Source organism: Physeter macrocephalus, chromosome 6 (assembly GCF_002837175.3).
Source record: "Physeter macrocephalus isolate SW-GA chromosome 6, ASM283717v5, whole genome shotgun sequence".
Classification (NCBI taxonomy): Eukaryota; Metazoa; Chordata; class Mammalia; order Artiodactyla; family Physeteridae; genus Physeter; species Physeter macrocephalus.
In genome coordinates, this window is record NC_041219.1 from 40,944,733 (window position 1) to 40,968,057 (window position 23,325).

A 23,325-nucleotide genomic window follows, 5' to 3' on the forward strand; every position below is an offset into this window, starting at 1 on the left:
GCCGCTCCGCGGCATGTGGGATCCTCCCAGACCGGGGCGCGGACCCGGTTCCCCTGCATCGGCAGGCGGACGCGCAACCACTGCGCCACCAGGGAAGCCCTAATTCTTATTTTTTAAGCCATGGAGTCCTCAATTCAAATGGATAAAACTCCAGTGTGTAAAAATAATGGATACATGGATTCAGGTGGGCATGAGGGAGTCAGAGCCCTAGTCTTCCCCCACACCAGTCCCCTCCTTTTCTCCAAGACCCTAAGGAAGCCTTGGGGTTCCCAGGGGCAGCTTACAGGCCACCGTGCGTTACCTTTCAACCTCCCAACTGCCCGTGGATTTCCCCATGGGCCTTCAATCAAGAGCATTTTAATCCTATATTGCCATGGCTGCAAAGGGGAATGAGGGATTGCTAAGAACCTGCCGCATTTCAGGCACTGCTGGGCCTTCACATGAGTTATCTTATTTAATCCAGGATCTTCTTCCGCAGCTGGCAGGGTTCCACCCATTTTCAGCTGATCAAGCCAAGGCTCAGAACCCAAATCAGATAGCTCTTTAATGGCAAGATGGGAAATGAAGCTGGGGTTTTCCACTACTTCGTGTTTCCTCAAAGAGCAGAGGGGGCGCAGGCCCGCACAGGGCACAGACACAGGACTGCTCTAAGAAAGAACATGCTTGCTGTGCCAGGCGGGGCCCCTCCCTCTGCTGCTTTTCCCCACGGTGTTGGCCCTCAGACCCCGGGAGACAGAGTGGCTTGCTTTCACCTTAATTAGCGTAGCAATTTGCTAAATTTTGTTTTTCCCTTTTTGAGAGTGTTAATCAATTTTAGCTCAGAATAGATTGGAATGGCACACAAATTACCACGACAATCCCCAAATGCTAAATTCTGAACATCTCGATCAACCTCAGAGCCTGAAATACAGGAAAATGAGAAACTCCGGCCAACATCTTTGTGATCTATTTAAAATGCTATGGCTCTGAAATGAAAAGATAATGGCTTTATGAGCTTTAGACCAAGCAATTGGCTAAAATCTGCCTCATGCCTAGGTGTTTAGTCCTTCCCAAGGTGACTGGAGACAGAGCAGCAACGGCTTCTGCAAAGTTACATGTTCCACTAATAACAGCAATTGGTTAAATCCACAAGCATTACAGGGTACCAACAAATGCGCCAGAAATACAGAAAAGAACAATATGTGCTCCCAGCCCCGTCCCCTGTTAAGAAGGTTCTAAACTAAAGCAGTCGACGGGCAAGTGAACAGAAAACATCCTCCTCTTTCCTGGAGGAGTCATGGGAAGTTCTCAGAGGGGGTAGCCATGGAGCTGAGTCCTGAAGGATGAGTGGGAGCTGTGACAGGTGGCTGGAAGGGTGTGTCAGATAGAAGGAACAGCAGAAGCAAAGGCTCAAATGCAGGAGGGAGGGCAGAGAACCCAGAGGTGGTTTCTTCAAGCTGAGTAATAAGCAAAATGGCAGGAATGGTCAGAGATGAGACTGGAAGAAGAGTCAAGAGCCAGAATATGCAGGACTTTTAAATCAGACTGTGACTCTCAAGCTTGATGCAGACCACGTGATACCACAGGAGGATTTTTTTTTTTCCCCCCACAGGAGGATTTTAAGCAAGGGAATGACGTGGCCAAATGAGTCTCCCTTGGTTGAAACCCTCTGGCCCAACATAGTCTTTTAAAGCACATTCACATATGTTCTCTCATTTGAGCCTCTTAATTACTCCATGAGGTTGGTGTTATAAGTACATTTCTACTCATGAAGAAACAGATCCAAAGGTATAGCTTGTTTACTTTGTGTCTTATGACCAGCAAATGACAACATACGAATTCAAACCCAGGCCTGTCGGACTCAGCGCTGACCTCACCGGGTAACAGAATTCTCTAGATATTGGCCACTATAGGCCTTCTTTAGATACGGACCAGGCCAGTAGCCTCCAGCCTCCACAGAAAGCCTTGGTGGCCAGAACTGCACAGACCAACACGCATTCTGTGCTCAAGAAATGGTTGCTTTAATGCTTCAGATAATCAAATCAGATTCAAGTGGCAAACACCCTCAGTTATACCCTGGACGTTTCCAGTTTGCGAGCTGAGATTTCTGCCTTTGCTGCTGTCTCCTAAACCATAAACAAGAAAAGCATCCTGCTTGACCTCCCTTCCCACCGGTACCTTGAGCTCATCCGCGTTGTAGAAGTCTACTCGCACGGCAGGCACCATCCAGGTCTGGAAGAGCGTCGCCAGGATCTGCTCGGCGATGGAGTCGGCGATGACGTGGAAATGCAGGGGGTTCCGCCTGCGGGAGAGGAGGAGAGTCAGGAGGGAGAACTAAGGCCACAGAGACACACTCTTACCAGCTGGTAACGTGTGGCCAGTTTCTAACAGCAGTGATGAAGGACAATCAGGCATGTTACCTACTGGGGAGGATGTCAGAGCTGAGAAGGAGAGAGGATGTCACATCCAACCTCAGGATTTCAGAAACGTGGCCACCAAGGACCAGAAAGGGTAAAACCACTGGTGACATTCAATGCAAGCCAACTGCCATACCTGATACTAGGGCATCTGTGTTTCTAAAAATCTTAAGTAGAGCATGTGTAACAATTTGGTCAACGCTTTCTCCTTCCCACCTGGATGGACCGGCATCAGTGCAGAAGCACGTGGACAAAGGATGAGGTCTTTGGACCGGCCGTGTGGAGGGGGCAAGGCACTTCTCCCCCAGCACAGCACTAAGTCCTACCTTCTGCCTGTTCCTCTCCGAAAGAGAAACAGGCAGCCACGATGGCATCACCTGGGGCTCCCATGACTGAGTATCAGCCCACCCTCACTTGTAACATTTCTAAAGCCTTTATGCATTCTACCTTAGTTGACCCGCTGTTACACTGAGCCAGCACCCAAAATACAGACCAGCAGTACACAAGGGCAAAGCTTCCAATTCAAATGGAAATGGGTTTGAAGCCCAGATCTGGCATCTATTAGGGGAGGACTTTGAGCATGTCACTTATACCTCTGCACCGCTGCTTCTTCATTCTGCAAAATGTGAAAAACTTCCTCTACGGGCTACTGGGTCAATTAGATGAGATAAGAAGTACAATATATGATGCATCTCAACAAGAGACATAGATGGGATAATAACAGACAGCAGATACGCCTTCTTGAGGGACCACCAGGCACAAACCAGAAGTTCAACCCAGAAGAACTATTATCAGAAATATCGTTGTTCTAGTAAGACTAACAGCATACATGGTAATACCACGAACGAGCACCTCTGGAAATCTAAAGATGAGAACGACCTCGCCCACCCCAACCTCAAGGAGTTCTTACTATTTAGAGACAGTTAAATATAAACCCAAATATAAACAGGAGGTGGACTGTGATAACAGCTACAGCAGAACACAAGGTTCCAGGAGAGTAAAGAAAACACAGACCTACTAGAGCACGGACTTGAGGACACGGGGAGGGGGAAGGGGAAGCTGGGACGAAGTGAGAGTGGCAGGGACATATATACACTACCAAATGTAAAATAGCTAGCTGGTGGGAAGCAGCCTGGACCCGGTCAGAAGAATGTGTAAGAGTTGGGAGAAGTAGTGCCCTGAAGGATAAATGACTTTATTCTTGGCAGAGAAGAGGGGACTCGATCCAAGGAGAATAACACGAGACTCTGGCTGGAGCCCAGGGGGTGCTGAGAGTGTGATGGGAAGGGAAGGGTTAGCAGGGACTCGGGGGTTCGAGCAGAGAAGGGGAGAGATGCAAGTGCATAGGGAGCGGTGCAATGAACGCCCGCTTAAACAGTCTGGATTTGATCAGCTCGGCGGGGGGAGTAACAGACTGGCCCCATAGCTCTCAGCCTCCTGCAATCGCTCCCCAGCCCTGTTCTAAGTCCTAGATACACAGATTTCTTTCAATTCCCCCTGCCTTCGTGCTCTCTCTCCACCTGGGCCTTTGCACATACCGTTTACTCTGCAGGAAACCCTCTTGCATTTGCTCACTCTATACTTATTAAACACCCACTGTTCACCAGGTAACGAGCAGGATGCTGGGGACATGGTGGTAGGCCACCATCCCTGCTCTCATGGTCCTGTCCTCTCCTTCTTCCTCCTCCTCCTCCCCCGCCTCCACAGCCCCCATCCAGCGTTTGGTTCTCTCTCACCCAGCCTTCACTTCTGAGGTCTGCCATCATTTGCTCTTAGAATCCTTCCCTGAGGACCCATGACTAAGCCGGGGGCCCTTCCTAATGCACGGTCATCTAAGCATCTGTGCCCATCCTTAGGCTGTGGTGGCCTGTTTACTGGTCTGCATCCCCCCTCGACCGTGAGCTCAGGGGAGTAAAGGATGATGCCAGTTGTGTTGAAATGGAGAGCCCCATGATCGAACTCCGTGCCTGGGATGCAGCAGGAGTTCCATAAACGAAATGAAGAGTGGGAAAGGCGCTGGAGAGCGGGCAGCTAAGGGGAACAGAGGTGAACACCTCATTTAGGAGATAAGGTGAATGCGAAACAAGAATCCGACTTCGTCTGGGGAAGAGCAACAGAGAAGTGGAATCTAGAGGAATTTCAGGAGAAGAGATCTTAGATATGGGGGAAATGGAGAGGAAGAGGAAGACACTGGGGTTCCTGGGCTGGTGGTGATTCTTTCAGGACAGGGGCTACAAGAAGAAAGGCACACTGGAGGGAGATAATGGGTTTGGGACTGGGTATACCAAGTTTAAGGTGAGGGTGGCAAAGCCAGGTGGAACTGGGTAGATGAGTCTAGACCTGAGGAAAGTTATTATCCAAGGCCAACCTGCCAAACACATAACAGGTGCTCAGGGTGCTGAGCTGAACAAATGACCCAAAGGAGCAATCAGCACTGCTGAATTTCTCCATGGCACCCATTGCGTGAACACTGCAAACTCTCCCATTAAACTATCTATACTCAGGGGCTTCCCTGGTGGCGCAGTGGTTGAGAGTCCGCCTGCCGATGCAGGGGACGCGGGTTCGTGCCCCGGTCCGGGAAGATCCCACATGCCGCGGAGCGGCTGGGCCCGTGAGCCGTGGCCGCTGAGCCTGCGCGTCCGGAGCCTGTGCTCCACAGCAGGAGAGGCCACAGCAATGAGAGGCCCGTGTACTGCAAAAACAAACAAACAAAAAAACCACACAAAAACAAACTGTCTATACTCAGGAGGAAGGGGCATGCCTGCCTTACAGCTTCCCTGGAAGCCCTATAGGTAGCTTCCCTATAAGAAGCTGCCAGCAGTCCTAGGTGATGACTGGTGGCATGAGGGAGTGATGGTGTATTTGTTCATTGGCCAGTGACTTACCCGGACGCTAAGCCAGAGACAGCTACTTGGAAGTCAGAGGGTCCCCTTAGCCCTCAGTGTTGGCACAGTCATCCCCCTCTCCCACGAGCCGCGACAGGAGTCTTATGTATCAAGAATGAATGACGATAAATCTGTACAACTGTCACCTTGCATTTTTATCCACAGTAGAGAGATGGCTTAATTTTAGACATGGGGTAACAATACCAAACAGATCAAGATACTCATATTTGCCCCAACGCATCACGTTTTCCACACATCTGGATCTTTGGGCCGTTCCTTCTCCCTGGGATACACCCCTGATACTTGGAGGTCCCCGAGTACCTGTTCCTCCTTTCAAACTCCCTTGTCAGTCATCTCCTCCTCAAAGCCTTCTGCGAGCCCATCCTCATCCCTCCCTTTTCCTGCTAACTGGGCACCTCAAATGAAAAGCTAATCTACCACTTACAGCAAAGCACCGTGTGATACAAATTCAAACACCTGGCTCCTTCTCTCCGCCGCGAGGCCTCTGAGAACAGGAACCATCTTTTCATCGCCACCCCCAGTGCCCAGCAGAGAGGATGGCAAATAACGGGTGCTCAAGAAACACTGGTACAACAGGGGAAGAAAGCCAGCGCCCCTCCTTCCCTGTCACCATTCACATTCCCATAAGAAGGAAAAGCAGCTGATGGCATGCTTGCATCAACGGTTCAGGGCTGGCGCTCTGCTCCAGGACATCTGGGTCAGAACCCTGGCTGCATTATTGACTAACCGAGTGACCGAAAGCATGTGACTTCATCTCTCTATGCCTCAGTTTCTTCATTTCAAATCAGAAACAATAATGGTAAGTAAGCAGTAGTACATTGGGTAATTGTGACAATTAAGTGATGTATATAAAGCACTTAGCAAATACCTGGCATGTAATATTTCAATATATGCTAACAATAGGTATGGTCTGAATGTTCGTTGCCCCCCACCCCAAATTCATATGTTGAATCCTAACCCCTAAGGTGATGATACCAGGAAGTATGGCCTATGGGAGGTATTTAGGTCACTAGGGAAGAGTCCTCCTGAAAGGGGTTAGTGCCCTTATAAAAGAGGTCCTCTTGTTTTTTGACCACATGAGAACACAGAGAGAAGTCTTCAGTCTGGAATCAGGAAGTTGGCCCCCAGCCAGAGTCAGGCCATGCTGGTGCCATGATCTTGGACTTCCCAGCCTCTAGAACTGAGAAAAAAAAATAAATTTCTCTTGTTTATGAGTCACACAGTTTGTGCTATTTTGTTATAGCTGCCTGAATGGGCTAGGACAACTATTATCTACATTAACTTACGAAACTGTTATTTTCTCTGCTGCTTTTGCATCACTTTTCAAAGGAAGTATTTTCAATTAATTCTTCCATTCAGACAAAAAATGAGTTGAATGAATAAACACCCAACAAAGAGCTATCAAGCAGCAAGTAAGGCAGAATAGGGATTTAGGCAATGAATGACTCAGAGTCCTCTCTTCAGGCAGCAATCAATCTGGCAGAGACAGAGAAAGAATACAAATAACCACATAAACGTTAGAACACCGGTGTGCCATAACGCTGGGCTACACACACAGCCGTAAAGCTTGGGAATGGCACAGCTCGCAGGGAGCCACCTGAAGACACTGACATGGACGGTGAGTGAAGGTACTCCTGGAACTGGATAGTGAACAACTTGCACAACTGTACAGGACGGTTCCACAAGGAGGAACATACATGCCACTGGAGTATAAGGGTGGGAGAGACCACTTCTCACTAGTGGAGAATCTAGGAAGTGTCCATGGATGATGTGGCAAGTAAACCGGACCTTTGGATGCAAAAAGGTGGAGGATAGAGGAAGGCATTCTGCAGGAGGTAACAGAATAAGGAAAGGAACAGAGGTGGGAAAGTCCACCGTATGTCAGTGAAAGAACAATAGTCTTATTTGAGTGGATCACACAACAACGTTTATTGAACACCTAGTGTATGCCCGGAATGGGGAGGAAAAAAAGGAGAGAGAGACAGTATTAACAACAGGAAGACAGCCAGACAAGGTCTGGGGAGCTCAGCAGGCAGCAGACTGAAGTTGTAATTGAGGAGGTTAATCTAGTTACCGAGCAGAAGATGGACCAGCGTGGCTAAGAGGAACAGGCTCTCAGAGGAGGGTGGTGCAAGCATTTGTGTGAGGCTTTCCCCCTCTTCTGCATTCTTCCTCTGGTCTATTTAAAGCATCTCTCCAGAAGGGAGTGTAACTCCAGAAAGACACTGGGCTCATCTTTAGGGCTAAACTAGGTGTTTGCATTGTCAAAGGGGTCAGTGAGCCTCATCAGCTTCCCTCATTAGACAAGTAAGAAAACGCTTAATCAGAGGACACACAGTCCCCAGCTCAGGGGACCGCCAGGACCCTGACAGTTTGTTGACCCCGTCTCAGTAATCCGATGCGGTCTAGCCAGCAGGAGCTCACGTCTCATCGCGGGGAGTATGAACACCTGGAGGGGCTCTGCTAATGTTCCACCTTGGGTACCATCACAAGGATGTGGGTCCCGTCAGCTGCACCTCCAGCGGCCACGAGGAAAGCACCTGAAAGCATGGCCCAGACCACTTTTCATAGAGCCCCTGGGCGAGCCAGAATGTCGCCCTTGAGCTTTAACTCCTGAATCCGGCTGCCAACCAGATGGTCCCACTTCATATCCCATGGGCCCCCTGGAATGAAGACGACCCAATTACAACCCTCCTAACAAACCAAGAATGTCAGCTCCATGGGGACAGGGACCTGGTTGGTCACTCACTGGTGTATCCCACCCCCTGGAACAGCGCCTGGCATATTAAATAGGGGCTCATGTTGTCCTCTCTTGGCCCCTTACACGTGTCCGTCCTCCTGAATTCCCTGCCTGAGTGAAAGGTGCACCATTCACCCACACTCACAAGCCAGAAATGGGACTGTCACCTGGGCTCCTTCCCCGCCCACGTCCCACACACCCAGTCAACCGCAAGTCCCCAGAGGCAGCGTTAGTCTCATGGTTGGGTCTTTGAAGACAGACCGCCTGGCTGCTTCTTATCTAGGTCCTGTCACAAATGATGTGACCTTGAGTGAGCTTTTTAATCTTAGTCTCAGTTTCCAAATCTGTAAAATGGGGTTGATATTGATGGCTCCTACCTCATAGTTACTGTCCGATTAACTGAGTTAAACTATATAAAGGCCTTAGAAGGGTGACTCACAGGCAGTAAGGACTTCATAAATATTAGCTATTATTATCCCAACTAGCCTTCAGTAACATCTTATGAATATATTCACCCCTTCTCTCCCTGATCTCTGAGCTTGCTCCCTCCAATAGCTCGTCCGTCGTGAAAGCCCTGAACTCTCTAAAATGATCACATGATCCCCTGCTCACCATACAGCCTTCCGCCTGGAGCTAAGGGGACCTTCAATGAGCTCCCCCTGTCCCCATCCATCTCACGCCTCCCCACTCCCTCCTGCACTCCAGCCATTGTCCTCCGCAGACCTGCATGTGGCCACCTCTTACCCCTCCTTCAAGAATAAAGCGAAGTGTCATCTCTTCAAGGAAGCCCTCCATGGCTACTCTATCCAAACTGCCCCTCTCCCTCCCCATCACTCCCCACCCCACCGCCCTGTTTGGTTTCTGCCTAGCACTGACTAGTATTAGAAATCTCCATCTTCATCAGCAGGTCTATCTCCACCCTCCACTAGAATGTGAGCTGTCTAGGGTAGAGATTCTCTCGTTTCACAAAGCACCTACTCTCTCGTTAACCCCCTCTACAACCCTAGTGCCTAGAAAGTGCCTGGCCACGAGTCAGGTCCAGGACTTGGCCACGTTCTCCCACAGGCTGTGTTCACGCTGTCGCGGCTTCCACAACCGCCTACACGTTGCCGCACTTCCTGCTTCCAGCCTTCTGTTCTCAATTTAGACGCCACGGCTCCAAGGAAGCCATTCCATGGAGTCAGATGCCCTTTCTTAGTGCCTCCCACTGATATCAGAGCTCAAAATTTGTGGATTTGTGCAACTGTTCCCTGTTAGATGGAGTCTTGGCACTGGAAGCTACATTTTGTTGATGATCTTTTCCTCAGATTTTTAACAGTTCCTTGTAGATATAATCATCCAGTGATTGTTTATTGAAAGAATGAATGAACGGACAAATGAATGATTACCAAAGAGAACCAAATTCCCTCAGAGTGGACACAATTACCTGGAAATTAGGTGTAGAGGCACTTAGAAGAAAATGTGAGAGTAAATCTTTTAATTTGGGGTTAGGTGATGGTTTCTTAGATATGACATCTAAAGCTCAAACAACAAAAGAAAAACAGATAAACTGGTCTTCAAAATTAAAAACTTTTGTGCTTCAGAAAACAACATCAAGAAAGTGAAAAAGACAGCCCCAGAATGGGAGAAAATATCTGCAAAGCATATGTCTGATAAGGGACTTAAAACCAAGAATGTGTAAAGATCTTTCATAATTCAAGACAAAGACAAGTTAGCAGGTTAAAAACGGAGCAAAGGATCTGAATGGTCATTTCTTGGAGAAGATATACAAATGCCAATAAGCACAGGAAACGATGCTCAACATCACTAGTCACTAGGGAAATGCAAATCAAAACTCAGACACCACTTCCCACCCACTAACATGGCTAAAATAAAGAGACAGATGATAACAAGTGTTGATAAAGATATGGAGATACTGGAACGCTCATTTGCTACTTGTGGAATTCTAAAATGACTGTAGCTGCTTTGGAAAACTGTTTTGCAGTTCCTCAGAAAATTGAGCAAAGTTAGCATTGCTGAGTTATCCAGCAATTCCACTCCTCGTTACATATGAAAAAATATGAAAACATATATTCACACAAAAGCTTGAACACAAACATCCAGAGTAGCGTTATTCATAATAGTCAAAAAGTAGAAACAACCCAAATGGCCACCAATTGATGAATAAACAAAATGTAGTACATGCATACAACGGAATATTACTAGGCAATAAAAAGGAATGAAGTACTGACACGTGCTACAACATGGATGAACCTTGAAAACTATGCTACGTAGGAGAAGCCGGTCACAAAAGACCAAACAGTACATGATCCTGTTGATATGAAATGTCCAGAATAAACACATCCATAAAAACAGAAAGTACACTAGTGGTTGCCAGGGGATGGAGGGAGGGGGAAATGGGGAGTGACTACTAATACATATGGGTGTTTCTTTACAAGATGAAGAAAATGGTCTAATGTTAGATAGTGGTGATAGCTGCATAACTCTGACTATACTCAAAACCACTTTTCAAGAGTGAATTTCATGGTATGTGATCTACATCCCAATGCTTACTTACTGGCCTGAGATGTGGAGTGATGGTCTGACCTACGAGTTTGGGAGGGGGATTGAGACCTGGTCTGTTCAGCTGTCTCTGGGCTTCTTTCCTTGGGGAACTGTGTTGTTCAGTAAATCATTTGCCCAGGTGGGGAAGGCCTGCAGTTGTCCAGGTTGGCTCAGACTGTAAGTAAGCCCAATTCATGAGGCCAAAGAAGAACCCACAATTGAAAGAACATCCCACAGTTCAGGACTAACAGCAGTAGAGGTGATATTTCATTCTCCATGTGTAACTTCTGAGTCTTATTTTGCAATTGGCTCCTAACTCAGGAAGGTAAAAATGTTTTAAAGATAGAGGCCTCCAATTCCCCAAATCAGCCAGAGGTGATGAACCTCCATACTATTCTCTGTTGTCCAGAGGTAAATTAGCAAGAGTTAGACAGATGTTAAGAACATATTTACACCAAAACGAGTTTCATAAACTGCAGATAATAAGAACTCATTCAGAAGAATCACGAAAGGAATAATTTTCTTAATATATGATTCAATGTTATTTAACTTTACATCTACATAACATCTGAAATAGTCTTTTATACCAGTCCACCAGTTACATATGCATTTGGGAGCACTGCTTTAAGCCCATGAGAAAAGGCTTCTACCTGAACAGGCAAGCTTGAGTACACATCTTCAAATACAATGGGGTCTACGTGGTCGGCTTCAAGCAACACAGACACTAGGTCTGTTCTAATTCAGACCAGATCACACTTTTTTAACAAAGAAGGAAGCAAGTGCATGCTTCATCTTCAGCACAGCCTGCAGATTTTGCTCATAATGAGCAATGCTCCTGCTGCCTCTGGTTTCCTTAACTGCTCCCCTGTTCCAGGCTGGGATGCAATAAATATGGTAATACAAAGAGGCAAAGATGATTAAACCCTAGCTTTCTCCCTGCTTTTCCTTTCTTACTTTGTCAGGAATGTGCCACAGCCCCTGTAAGGCAATCCACAGTGTGTTTTTTATTAAAATATACAGGGACAGCCGAGTTGAAATAATCCTTAATTATTAAGGTTACAATGGAATTGCAGTTTTAGAAAAAGAAAGAGCCTGTGACAGCAACTCGAATGCTCAGTGAACCTGTTACACTGAGAGATTTAAATGGAACTCACTGCAGAAAACCACAGCAGCCCGAGTGAGGGTTTTTCAGTGTGAGTTCTTGGTTTGGGGGAGGACAAGTGGCCTTGATAATGTGGGAAGAATCGAGGACAAGTCAGTATCATGTCAGAAGAGCTCTCCAGGGGAGAAGAACAGAGCAAATCAAAGGCCTCATGGTGTAGTAAAAGCAGCATGGATTCCAGGGTTGGTTGGAACCAAGGCTGGAAACCCAGGAGCATCACTTATTCACCTGTGACCTTGAACAAGCTATTTAACCTCTCTGAGCCTCAGTTTCCTCATCCATTTGTGGGAGTAACGGCATCCACTGTACAGGGTTGGGATGAAGGTCAAATACAATGACCTATCCTTGGCATCTGAATTATACGAATTAATTCTTTTTGGTTTTACATATACGTGCGTGACTAAATAGCATAGCTCTTTTACCTGTGCACAGATTCTACACGTCCTTGCTGTTTTTCTCCCTGAACTTTAGTGAGGTAAAATTGACAAATAAAAATTGTATATATTTAAGGTGTACATTAAATACTTTGAAAACATTAAAGGTGATATTTTTATACATGTATACATTGTGAAACCATCATCGCAATCAAGCTAATTAACACATCCATTGCCTCACATAGTTACCATTTTCTTTTCTTTCCTCCATGCGATTTTCTTAAGTCTTACTACAACACTCATGTCCAGGCCTTTAAAACCACTATATATACTTAACACCTCAAAAACACACACCTGGGGGGTATTGAGGATGATAATGGAAATCACAGGAATAATAATAATGTCTACATGGTCACCCAAAATGATGAATGAAAATAAAAATAAGAAAATGATACTCAAAATGGTAACTTTTCAAGAGCTCAGACTCTGAAGCTAGACTGACTGGGTCCAAACCCAGCCCTGCCCCTCCTCTCTGTGACCCTGAGCCTTGACTTCACATATGGATCCTCAGTTTCATCATCTATAAAATGGGGATACCAGTAACCACACCATGGAACTACATGAACATTCCATGCATTCATATCTGAAAAACACTCAGAACACAGTCTGATGTAGAATGAGAACTACCTTCCTATTTGTTAAATAAATAAAATACATAAATGTTTCACATCGATCACCTCTTTTGATATTCACAACAGGGCTCTATGAGAGGCTGGGGAGCAAGGCAAAGCTCTAAGAAGTACATTGACCTGCTGGGTCACCAGCTCATAGATGGAAAGTCCAGAATCAGAACCTACTTCTGGTTTCTTTTACTTAAATCCTAGGTTCCTCCCTTCAAAATCTGGAAACTGCTTCTATAACAAGTTTAAGCCTGAATAAGCAATAAGACAATTAGAGGCAGACACTGGTCACGAAGATGCTGTTTTATCCTCTCTGTTCTTGAGGGGCACAAGTAAAGCTTAAAAAAAAAAAAAAAAAAAAGACGGGCATGCGCGCACACACACACGCGCGCGCACACACACACACGCACAAAACCCCAGCTGTTTGACATGCAAGGTAAGGCAAATCACCCAGCTTTTTCCTGCCAAGAGGGCTGTGGTATAAGAGTAAGTAGATCATCCCAGCAAACGAATATTAAATGTTTACAAGCTGGTCCGATTTCCTGCCCAGGAGGTAAGCGCTTAGTGACTAAGTGAATATATATACTTTTTCCTCTGCTCACTAAAAGCTCGGTTTCCTTGAAGAGCAGCTATACTTCCCGGTTTATCTGCAACTGGGATTGGAGTTACAGGCATCCCCCCAATTCTTCTTTAAATAGTCTCCCATCTAGGTGACACAGACACATATTGTGTTATTTTCTACTAGGTAAACCTTTGCTCACATTTATTTTGTATTTATTTTTCTCATCCTCCTTTTTTCTTCATCATAGAGGGTGCAGAGTAAGATGACCAAAAATATATATAAAGAGAAAACAAAACCAAGATCGTCTGTATTTCTACCACCCCAGACACAATATACGAAAATTCCATTTTTCATGTATGTTTTGCTATTCTTTCACCCCCTGTATTTCAACCATGTATATGTGTATCTGTATGCATGCCACACATGTGTGCATGTATTGATATAGTGGAACGATGTTATGCATGAGTTTTTGAATTGTGTTGTCACTCACCTTATATCATAAAATATCACTTGTCCATGTTATGACATACGTTTTACAACCAACTAAGATTACGGTTTACTATAAGAGGACATTCCATTATTTAGACTTATTGTTTAAGTATTATTTGAATTTTTATGACTACAAGCAATATTTTTTTTTTTTTTTTTTTTTTTTTTGTGGTACGCGGGCCTCCCTCTGTTGTGGCCTCTCCCGTTGCGGAGCACAGGCTCCGGACGCGCAGGCTCAGTGGCCATGGCTCACGGGCCCAGCCGCTCCGCGGCATGTGGGATCTTCCCAGACCGGGGCGCGAACCCGGTTCCCCTGCATCGGCAGGCGGACGCGCAACCACTGCGCCACCAGGGAAGCCCACAAGCAATATTTTGCAAAAACTTTTTTTTTGTAATTAGGGTTATCCTTTTAAGACAGACTCCCTAAAGTGGTCATAGGGTAAATGTCTTGGTCATAATACTATGAACTTTCTTTCTAAAGGTTATAGCAATTCTTTAGTGCCAGCATCAGCATATAAGAGTGCCCATAATACTTTTACTATCTTTTAAAATATAGTGTTCCCACTGTCATTAAGCGTGCTGCAGAAGCAAAATTGATTTGATGTGACAAAGCAAACCTTCAATGAAATTTTGCTAAAACTCTTGTCTGGAAAATAAATCTAATTACTGTAATTAACAGTGAAAGCCAAAAGAAGCATCCTGCACCACTATATTATTAACATTAGGAAGGTACTCCATTTGTCAAAGTATTTTATAATCAAGTATTAGTTAATCCTCATAGCGTGTTTCGGAAACAATGAAGCTATTTATAGCTGGACTTTCTGAGCTGAATGTCTTTCAAAGGTCCTTTTGTCTTGATATCTCAAATCATTATCACCAGCATATCAATTCACAGAATAATTCTCATCTGTAGAATTTCAAGGATGGGAGGGACTTAATTGGCTATTCGGTCCAAGGAGATCAAGTAGTCACTGATGTCGGGTGTAGAATGTTCATACCACATACTGAGAATTTGCTTTCTTCTCAAATCCCCATGCCTCCATGAAAGCATGGCATGCCATCAGCAGCTGATAATAAAACTACTGCTATTTTAAAAAATTTATTTATTATTTTATTTATTTATGTTTGGCTGCGTTGGGTCTTTGTTGCTGCGCACAGGCTTCCTCTAGCTGCGGTGAGCAGGGGCTACTCTTCGTTGTGGTGCGCGGGCTTCTCATTGCAGTGGCTTCTCTTGTCGTGGAGCGCGGGCTCTAGGTGCGCGGGCTGCAGCAGTTGTGGCACGCGGGCTCGGTAGTTGCGGCGCAGGGCTTAGTTGCTCTGCGGCGTGCGGGAATCTTCCTGGATAAGGGCTCGAACCCGTGTCTCCTGCATTGGCAGGCAGATTCTTAACCACTGCGCCACCAGGGAAGCCCACTACTGCTATTTTTAAATTTAACCTCTTTGTGCTTCAGCTGCTGTAGAAGTAAAAGTTTATACTCAATAGGATTCTTACGATTTCAACAACTATTGGAATTATTTAGGTTTTATGACCTTAAATGTGCCATAATTGAGAAAAAGCATGACAACCTGTAATCATGCAAATACTCTTCTCTAAAGAGTGGGCTTTTTTTTTTTCAATCAGGGAGGGACCCCAGTTCTTTAGTGGAGACAAGCAATAAACACATAAAGGCTGAGAACCACTCATCTGATTCAATGCTTAGCCTACATAATGCCTGGTTTCAAGGGGCAGATGAAGGCTGCAGAACCATGAGTCTCAAAAATGCACAGAAGCCATGGTGTTGGGAAAGGGCCCCTCTTCATTCGGCATTCCCATCTCCTCCTCAGATGTACAACTGAAATCACAGTGGCAACCGGACAGAGCTACAAGGAGGACCTGAGCACCCCTAGCAGTAACTGATCCTGTAATGTATTTGTTGGTTGTTCACCTCTCCCTGCTCCAGAAGGCAGTGAATCTGGTGTTCTGCTAACCTGCCAGCTGACTGCAGGAACATTGGGGGCCCAGCAAGAACCAGCCACGTGAGTTCAGTACAAACAGCTGAGCTAAGAAATGCTGTTTTCAACCAAGTCAGTTTTGGGGTGAACTGATTCCTAGCAAAAGCTAACTGATATACAAACTAAAGTCTCAAGAGTGAGATGATCTGCTGAACATCACTGAGCTATATGGCGGCCTGAATGTGAAATCGAACTAAACCTGGGCCAGTAGGTAACTGGTTGAATTAACACTCTTCAGGTTATTTATTAATGCAGTCTCCTAGGTTCACTTATTAAACAAGCCAACACTTACTGAGCATATAATACATGTTAAGTACTTTGCTGAGATACTGGGAAAACAGGAAAAATAAGGCACGGTGTCTGTCTCCAGAAGCCCCAGATTCTACTACAGAAGATATAACATGAATATATAAATAAATTACAATGTAATAAATATAATGATAGAAAGATACACAGGGTATTATGGGCTGGTAGAAGGGGAGCCCCGACCCAGGCTTCTGGTTAGAAATGATGCCTACACAAAGGCTTCAAGGATAAAAGGAGTTTGCCAGACTGGGGTGGCAGGGAGAGGCTGGGGGGCGAGAAATGGGCAGAGAGAGCAGCAAGAGGAAAACAACAGGCAGGGCGCACCTTGGAGAGGGTGGGGACCTGCCAGCAGATCAGTGCTACTGGAGCATGAAGAAACAGCAAGGAGGAGAAAGAGAACACTGCTGAGAAGGACATCACATCCCGATGGTCTGTGTGCCACAGTAAAGAGATTCAATTCTCTTCCCTCGACAAGGAGAAGCTAAGGAAAGGTTTTAGGAAATCAGATTTGCATGTCTGAAATATCGTTCTGACGTTAGGGAGGGTGGGTCAGGGAGACAGAAAGCACAGCTGAGAGTACAGGTAGACATGAACTATGACAGTCACAGTGGAGATGGAGGGGAAGGGGTGGAACTGAAAATTATTTACGAAGGAGGACCTCAAGGCATCAGTGAGAGATGGGCTGGTTGGGGGACTGAGAGAGGAAGTGGACACAAGATGAATCCCATTTTCTTGCTGGGTGGGTATGTCTTGGGTGTCCACCATCTCTCCCATCTCCATTTATGCTGTTGACAGATTTGGATGTAAAACTTCACATTGATCACTGTTCAATTAAACTGTGGGAGCTTTTCATGACTGCTCCTACTGCTAAGACCCTTCTGGATCCCGCCGTGGTTATCTGATACATTTCCATGCTGTTCGCTGCAGCTACGGATGAGTTTCATCCAAACCCTTGGTAAGAAAGAATGTTAGAGCAGAGCCCAAGGACACTGGCTGGAGCTGTAGGCCCAATTCTGGATACACTCAGAATATAACTAGATATCAATCAAAACAGTGAGGGGACAGAAGAAAAGTGCCATGAAAAAGTATTATAAAAGCAAATGGCAGGAGTTTAACTTGGAGAATAGAGGTCTCAGGAGGGACTGTCATTTCCAGGTGGAAGAGGAATCCATCCTTTGTATGACTGTCTCCATGGTGATGCACTAGCACCAATGGGCTTCATCACACAATCTACCAGTTGGAAAAGTCCAGTTTGATATAAGGCAGGACTGTCTAATGGTCAGAAACGCCCGGAGGTGGGATGGGCTACACTGGAATAGAATAAGCATCCTGTATTAGCTTGCTAGAACTGCCATAACAAAATGCCACGAACTGTGTGCCTTAAACAACTGGAATTTATTTTCTCTAGTTCTGAAGGCTAGGAGTCCAAAATATCAAGGTGTCAGCAGGGTTGGTTTCTTCTAAGGTTTCTCCCCTTGGCTTGTAAATGGCTGTCCCTCTGTCCTAATCTTCTCTTCTTATAAAAACCTCAGTCATACTGGATTAGGGCCTACCTATATGACCTCATTTTAACTTAATTACCTCTTGAAAGGCCCTATCTCCAAATACAATCACATTCTGACGTCCTGGAGTTTAGGATTCAAACAGATAAAATTCAGGGGGACACAATTCAGTCCATAACACAACTTGCCAACAGGGAAGTGTCAATGGAGGTATGATGACTGTCAGGCAGGGGAAGGCAATGGAGAAACTGAAGTAGCAAATCTGGAGTGTCCTTGAAGGTCCCTTAAGGTCTAAGAGCTACACTTCTAAACATTGCGAGAGGGCACCTCATCACTGCTGTTAAACATTAGTAACACGAAAATCTCCCCAGGGTTTCAGACAATAATTACATTTTCATGGCAGCTTAAATGATGGATGAGAAATGTTGCTTTTATTTAACCCTTCCTGGAGGAAAGGCACAGGCTGGCAGCTATACACGTGAGCCCGCAGAGGACAAGAGTCACGCTTACCTGTGAAACAGGACAGACTTCACCAAGGTGACAACATCCCGGCTGGCGTTGTATCCGGCACAGACAATGGCAACGTGGATTGTCTGGAAGCAAAGAAAGCAGGGGAGAAGTTAGATGGAGGAAGAGGACTTTCCTGGCGCTTTGGACCGCACGAAAAAGTGCCCTTATTTCTTGCTGGGATCATTGGGACACAAAAAGCATTGGCGGCAGCTGTGAAGAATAACTCGAGACAGTTTTATTAAGGCCTTTTGAATCGGTTTATGGAGCTATCATCATTTGGAAACCATTAAGGCTCTTTTCAATTACATTTTGGGGAGGAGAGAAATGGCGATTGGCTTGAATAGGTAAACAGTGAGTCCCGTGCCCCCATGCCTGCAGGCAGTGACAACTGGTAACAAGAGAAGAGAAAGTAACACGCCCTGAAAGGATGAACTGACAATCGGAGATCTCAGACAGAGCCGTGGTGGCTCAGAGTTTGGGAAACGTTCTCACAAGATGTCTCAGGTCAGGGGTAACCTGAAAACAGGGCAAAGGGACCAACAAACACCTACGGGCCCCAGCTGGGATGCCACTCAAGGAACTGAAGCCTGGCAGAATCAATGGGACGAGGATGGGTCATCTCATCCAAGCACTCGAGAGCATGGGCCCCAGTCTGTCCGTTAACCAATCACTGTAACATGAGGGGCATGACACGTGTCCTGCAGGATGTCACGGAAGGGAACTATGCCACGTGCAGAAATACAGCACACTGCAGTCCACTCACAGCAAAAACGTCCTCAAGAGCTGAGCTTCCCAGACGGGGTGACTTGGCACCTTGGTGTGCCGTGAAACGCATTACAGGCGGCGAAGACGCTCATCTCGTCAAGTGAGATCTCCAGGCTACCAGGCAGGGCTACCCCTCAGGCTTGGCTGCCCTCTGCTGCCAGCAATTTTTCCTATTCACCTCCTTGTAGCATACAATTATCATCCTCTGTGGGAGCCACACCTGACAAAGACTGGAAAGTAGTACTGCCCTAGGGCATCCCCTTTAGGAAGTTGCCCAGCCTCTCTCAGAACAGCTGGAAGAAACGGGGGGCGGGGGGGGGTTCCTGCCTCTCCATGTTGTCCTTTTACCAAAGCACAGCCTCCCTCGAATTGAAACCTGCCTACTAACACCCACTCCAGCCCTGCTCTGTCCTGGGAGTATTGCAGAACCAGTATGTTCCCCAGGGCACCCAATACTGAAATTCGAGGGAGAGGTCTTGATAGGTGCCTCTCTGTTTTCAGAACCACACACATGGCCCTTCCTCCCAGGGCACGGCTCCCAGATTCCCTGTTATCCTCATGAGCCGCTTCCAACTGCAGTGCAGTTCTGATGTCCTGGTCACCGCCACACAGGCTTCCCCAGACCCACTTTCAGCTCCGTGCCTCCTCACATCACCAAGGGAAGTTTAACCATCTCAAGGATAAACCAGCCAAGAGCCTGGAATGCACTTCCAGGACCTCTTCAACTCCAGTGACCTTCACTGCACCGCAGCCACCCACTCTCGACGCCAGGAGCTGAACCTCAGCTTCATCCAGATCCTCATTTCGAGAAATCCTGAAATCGCGGGCTCACCCGCAGCTGCGGGATTCTCAGAGCCTCTCACCCCTGCACCTGCCCCTCCCCGTCCCGAAGAACCCCATTTCGCCCCGTGTATCAGGCCCTACCCTGCCTGACCCATCTACTGTGCCCTCGGCTCCCTGACAGGTTCAACCCCACACTCAATACACAAACCCCGAAAAAAGTGCCATGAAAAAGTATTATAAAAGCAAATGAAAAAAAAAAAAAAAAAGCAAATGGCAGGAGTTTAACTTGGAGAACAGAGGACTCAGGAGGGACTGTCATTTCCAGGTGGAAGAGGAATCCAGCCTTTGTATGACTGTCTCCATGGTGATGCACTAGCACCAATGGGCTTCATCACACAATCTACCAGTTGGAAAAGTCCAGTTTGATATAAGGCAGGACTGTCTAATGGTCAGAAACGCCCGGAGGTGGGATGGGCTACACTGGAATAGAATAAGCATCCTGTATTAGCTTGCTAGAACTGCCACAACAAAATGCCACGAACTGTGTGCCTTAAACAACTGGAATTTATTTTCTCTAGTTCTGAAGGCTAGGAGTCCAAAATATCAAGGTGTCAGCAGGGTTGGTTTCTTCTAAGGTTTCTCCCCTTGGCTTGTAAATGGCTGTCCCTCTGTCCTAATCTTCTCTTCTTATAAAAACCTCAGTCATACTGGATTAGGGCCTACCTATATGACCTCATTTTAACTTAATTACCTCTTGAAAGGCCCTATCTCCAAATACAATCACATTCTGACGTCCTGGAGTTTAGGATTCAAACAGATAAAATTCAGGGGGACACAATTCAGTCCATAACACAACTTGCCAACAGGGAAGTGTCAATGGAGGTATGATGACTGTCAGGCAGGGGAAGGCAATGGAGAAACTGAAGTAGCAAATCTGGAGTGTCCTTGAAGGTCCCTTAAGGTCTAAGAGCTACACTTCTAAACATTGCGAGAGGGCACCTCATCACTGCTGTTAAACATTAGTAACACGAAAATCTCCCCAGGGTTTCAGACAATAATTACATTTTCATGGCAGCTTAAATGATGGATGAGAAATGTTGCTTTTATTTAACCCTTCCTGGAGGAAAGGCACAGGCTGGCAGCTATACACGTGAGCCCGCAGAGGACAAGAGTCACGCTTACCTGTGAAACAGGACAGACTTCACCAAGGTGACAACATCCCGGCTGGCGTTGTATCCGGCACAGACAATGGCAACGTGGATTGTCTGGAAGCAAAGAAAGCAGGGGAGAAGTTAGATGGAGGAAGAGGACTTTCCTGGCGCTTTGGACCGCACGAAAAAGTGCCCTTATTTCTTGCTGGGATCATTGGGACACAAAAAGCATTGGCGGCAGCTGTGAAGAATAACTCGAGACAGTTTTATTAAGGCCTTTTGAATCGGTTTATGGAGCTATCATCATTTGGAAACCATTAAGGCTCTTTTCAATTACATTTTGGGGAGGAGAGAAATGGCGATTGGCTTGAATAGGTAAACAGTGAGTCCCGTGCCCCCATGCCTGCAGGCAGTGACAACTGGTAACAAGAGAAGAGAAAGTAACACGCCCTGAAAGGATGAACTGACAATCGGAGATCTCAGACAGAGCCGTGGTGGCTCAGAGTTTGGGAAACGTTCTCACAAGATGTCTCAGGTCAGGGGTAACCTGAAAACAGGGCAAAGGGACCAACAAACACCTACGGGCCCCAGCTGGGATGCCACTCAAGGAACTGAAGCCTGGCAGAATCAATGGGACGAGGATGGGTCATCTCATCCAAGCACTCGAGAGCATGGGCCCCAGTCTGTCCGTTAACCAATCACTGTAACATGAGGGGCATGACACGTGTCCTGCAGGATGTCACGGAAGGGAACTATGCCACGTGCAGAAATACAGCACACTGCAGTCCACTCACAGCAAAAACGTCCTCAAGAGCTGAGCTTCCCAGACGGGGTGACTTGGCACCTTGGTGTGCCGTGAAACGCATTACAGGCGGCGAAGACGCTCATCTCGTCAAGTGAGATCTCCAGGCTACCAGGCAGGGCTACCCCTCAGGCTTGGCTGCCCTCTGAAAGTAACACGCCCTGAAAGGATGAACTGACAATCGGAGATCTCAGACAGAGCCGTGGTGGCTCAGAGTTTGGGAAACGTTCTCACAAGATGTCTCAGGTCAGGGGTAACCTGAAAACAGGGCAAAGGGACCAACAAACACCTACGGGCCCCAGCTGGGATGCCACTCAAGGAACTGAAGCCTGGCAGAATCAATGGGACGAGGATGGGTCATCTCATCCAAGCACTCGAGAGCATGGGCCCCAGTCTGTCCGTTAACCAATCACTGTAACATGAGGGGCATGACACGTGTCCTGCAGGATGTCACGGAAGGGAACTATGCCACGTGCAGAAATACAGCACACTGCAGTCCACTCACAGCAAAAACGTCCTCAAGAGCTGAGCTTCCCAGACGGGGTGACTTGGCACCTTGGTGTGCCGTGAAACGCATTACAGGCGGCGAAGACGCTCATCTCGTCAAGTGAGATCTCCAGGCTACCAGGCAGGGCTACCCCTCAGGCTTGGCTGCCCTCTGCTGCCAGCAATTTTTCCTATTCACCTCCTTGTAGCATACAATTATCATCCTCTGTGGGAGCCACACCTGACAAAGACTGGAAAGTAGTACTGCCCTAGGGCATCCCCTTTAGGAAGTTGCCCAGCCTCTCTCAGAACAGCTGGAAGAAACGGGGGGGCGGGGGGGGGGTTCCTGCCTCTCCATGTTGTCCTTTTACCAAAGCACAGCCTCCCTCGAATTGAAACCTGCCTACTAACACCCACTCCAGCCCTGCTCTGTCCTGGGAGTATTGCAGAACCAGTATGTTCCCCAGGGCACCCAATACTGAAATTCGAGGGAGAGGTCTTGATAGGTGCCTCTCTGTTTTCAGAACCACACACATGGCCCTTCCTCCCAGGGCACGGCTCCCAGATTCCCTGTTATCCTCATGAGCCGCTTCCAACTGCAGTGCAGTTCTGATGTCCTGGTCACCGCCACACAGGCTTCCCCAGACCCACTTTCAGCTCCGTGCCTCCTCACATCACCAAGGGAAGTTTAACCATCTCAAGGATAAACCAGCCAAGAGCCTGGAATGCACTTCCAGGACCTCTTCAACTCCAGTGACCTTCACTGCACCGCAGCCACCCACTCTCGACGCCAGGAGCTGAACCTCAGCTTCATCCAGATCCTCATTTCGAGAAATCCTGAAATCGCGGGCTCACCCGCAGCTGCGGGATTCTCAGAGCCTCTCACCCCTGCACCTGCCCCTCCCCGTCCCGAAGAACCCCATTTCGCCCCGTGTATCAGGCCCTACCCTGCCTGACCCATCTACTGTGCCCTCGGCTCCCTGACAGGTTCAACCCCACACTCAATACACAAACCCCGACTCCTGGATCAGGGCTACAGGGTCCCTCCTCCGGACTTATACCTGGGCATCAAGAAGGAGGACGAGGGAAGATAAAAAGAGACGAACTATCACCACACTGAGAGCTAATATGTACTGAGCCAATTATTACATTCCAGGTACTGTACTGAGCACACA

The 23,325-nt window shown here is 47.0% G+C and overlaps 1 protein-coding gene across 1 annotated transcript in view; it reads right to left on the reverse strand.

The window, feature by feature from the left end:
* Window positions 1–23,325, reverse strand: part of LARGE1 (LARGE xylosyl- and glucuronyltransferase 1) — a 404,132-nt gene that overhangs the window by 283,678 nt on the left and 97,129 nt on the right. Inside the window, exons 3-4 of the mRNA XM_028490584.2 lie at window positions 20,894–20,976; window positions 2,158–2,281 (exon numbers count right to left, since the gene is read on the reverse strand). Coding sequence (XP_028346385.1) covers window positions 2,158–2,281; window positions 20,894–20,976 — 207 coding nt within the window. The remainder of the gene's footprint in view (window positions 1–2,157; window positions 2,282–20,893; window positions 20,977–23,325) is intronic.